The 2,314-nt window shown below is 67.7% G+C and overlaps 1 protein-coding gene across 1 annotated transcript; it reads left to right on the top strand.

Annotated features, from left to right (window-relative positions):
* Nucleotides 1-118: 118 nt before the first annotated feature.
* Nucleotides 119-1,729, top strand: H696_03835 (hypothetical protein; the record flags this gene model as incomplete). The annotated part of the gene is made up of 3 exons (XM_009497694.1): nt 119-1,138; nt 1,280-1,382; nt 1,515-1,729. 3 exons carry the CDS (start codon nt 119-121, stop codon nt 1,727-1,729), a joined length of 1,338 nt encoding a protein of 445 aa, XP_009495969.1.
* Nucleotides 1,730-2,314: the final 585 nt, after the last annotated feature.

Here is a 2,314-nt window from a genome sequence, read left to right as displayed (position 1 = left end):
CTTGGCCCCTTTCGCGTCGCCCCCACACCTGCCCCCCCCTGCTCTCTTCTATCTTCTCCCTCTCCCTCTCTCTACCTCTCGCCCTTTCCCTCTCGGTGCCTCCCGCCTCGTTCCTCCCATGCCGCCGCCTCCTCCCTCGGACGAGGCCCATTCTGGGCCGGACGGTGGTTTCTTCACCTCGAGTTCCGAATCCGACACCGCCTCCACAGCCACAACGGCCGGCGGAGCGGACGACCCCTTCTCCGACAGCGGCGGCGATTCGTCGGCCAGCGAGGCCGGCGGGAGTGGAAGCGACTCGGACTCCGGGCCGGTGTCCTCGGCACCACAATCCTCCGCGCGCGGCCCGGCCGGCGCTTCCGATGACGAGGACGATGAAGACGAGGACGAGGACGAGGACGAGGATGAGGACGACGACGACGACGAGGATGAGGATGATGACGACGAGGACGAGGACGACGAGGACGACGAGGATGACGGAGATGACGAGCAGCGCCGGGGGGCAACCGACAAGTCCCCGGATGAGGTTGCCGGCGGGGCCGCCTCCGGGCCCGGTGACGGGAAACGCCCGCGCGCGCCGGATGCCAACCTGCCACCAGCGAAGCGCCTGGCCACCGAGGGCGGCCCCGCATCGGCTCCCTCGCCGGCCGGGCGGAAGAAGCCCCGGCGGCGGCGGGCCGGCATGGATTCCGACTCCGGGTCCGGGTCCGACTCGGATTCCGGGTCACGTGTGCTCTTCCGATCTGGCGGGGCCGCCTCCGGGCCCGGTGACGGGAAACGCCCGCGCGCGCCGGATGCCAACCTGCCACCAGCGAAGCGCCTGGCCACCGAGGGCGGCCCCGCATCGGCTCCCTCGCCGGCCGGGCGGAAGAAGCCCCGGCGGCGGCGGGCCGGCATGGATTCCGACTCCGGGTCCGGGTCCGACTCGGATTCCGGGTCCGGGTCAGATTCCAACTCGGATTCCGAGTCCGAGGGTCGGTCCTCTTCCCGCGGCAAACTCGGCCGGCGGTCCCTCACCCAGAAGGAGGAGATCTCCCGGAGGCAATTCTTCCACCTGCTGGAGAGTTTGATGGACCGCGAGCAGCGCGCTCGGTATACGCTCTTCCGCGCGTCGCGCTTCAGCATCCCCTCCATGCGCCGTGTGCGTGTGGACACCCGCATTGCGCCCCTTCGTCCGCAAGCCTCTCCTTCGCCCGGCGGCCGGCGGCCGGCTGGCCGCGCGGAATGCCGCTAACTCTCTTCGCTCTTTGTTCCCTTCGCGGCGCGCGGGCCGGCCTCGCAGCTCATGCTGTCGCTGTTTTCGGACCAACGCCAGCTCAACGATCAAATTGTGCTCGTCATGTCGGCCGTGGCCAAGGTGTATGTCGGTGACATCGTCGAGAAGGGTACGTGGCCGGGTGGCCTGGCCTGCCTTGCTCCTCCCCTCGCCTCGCGCTCCGTTGCTCACGCGGGTCTCTCTCTCTCTCTATCCGCTCCTTCGTCCTCCCCTCTCGCATGGCCTGGCTGTGGCCCCCCAGCCGTCGAGGTGCGTGAGGACTGGGAGCGAGCCGAAGCCGCGGCAAATGCCTCGGCCGCTGGCTCACCCGGCGGCGAGGGGACCACAGCCGCCCCTCCACAGCGGCCACTTCGGCCACGACACATCATGGAGGCCCTCAGGCGCCTGCAGATGGATGGGTTCCTGCAGCGCCAGCAGCCTCCTGGGCCGCTCCGCAGTCGGCGGTATTTCAGATAAATGCATGGCATTCCCCGTCCTCCTCTGTGGGCCCTCTTCTCGGACGGCCATGGCCGTGTGCTCTCCCCTCTTTCTCTCTCTCTCTCTCTCTTCTCCTTCTGTCCCTCTTGCCCTCCTTCTCCGAGCCTCATGTGCAGCCTGTCGAGCAGATGGGCCCTTCGACACCGGACGACAATGCAACACACTCAAGGATCTGCCAGTGCTGCACGGTCTTGGCTCTATCCCAATGCCGGGGGTCGGCAGGGCGGGGCTATCCAGGGGGGGGGGGGCGAGTGACAGCGTGGCTTTGAATGTGACGGAGCGAATGGCGGGGCGAGCAGAGGGCAACACCGAGAGAGGCGCCCAAGTCCGTCCCGCTCGGATGCCTCACTTCTTGATGTGTAACACCAATCTGGCGCATATGCTCCACCACCAGAAGGGGGGCTATTGCCCGAAAGCGCCTCGCCGTTACAACATGCATCCGTCGGCAGTCAGGCCGATCATTCAAAATCCCCCGCCACCACACATGCCCTCGCAGCGTCCCTGGGGGCCTTGTGTTCGCACGACCCCGGAGAGGCACACACACACACACACACACACACACAC

This window comes from Fonticula alba, assembly GCF_000388065.1.
Source record: "Fonticula alba strain ATCC 38817 unplaced genomic scaffold supercont2.6, whole genome shotgun sequence".
Taxonomy (NCBI): Eukaryota; order Rotosphaerida; family Fonticulaceae; genus Fonticula; species Fonticula alba.
This window is presented reverse-complemented; position numbering and strand designations above follow the sequence as displayed.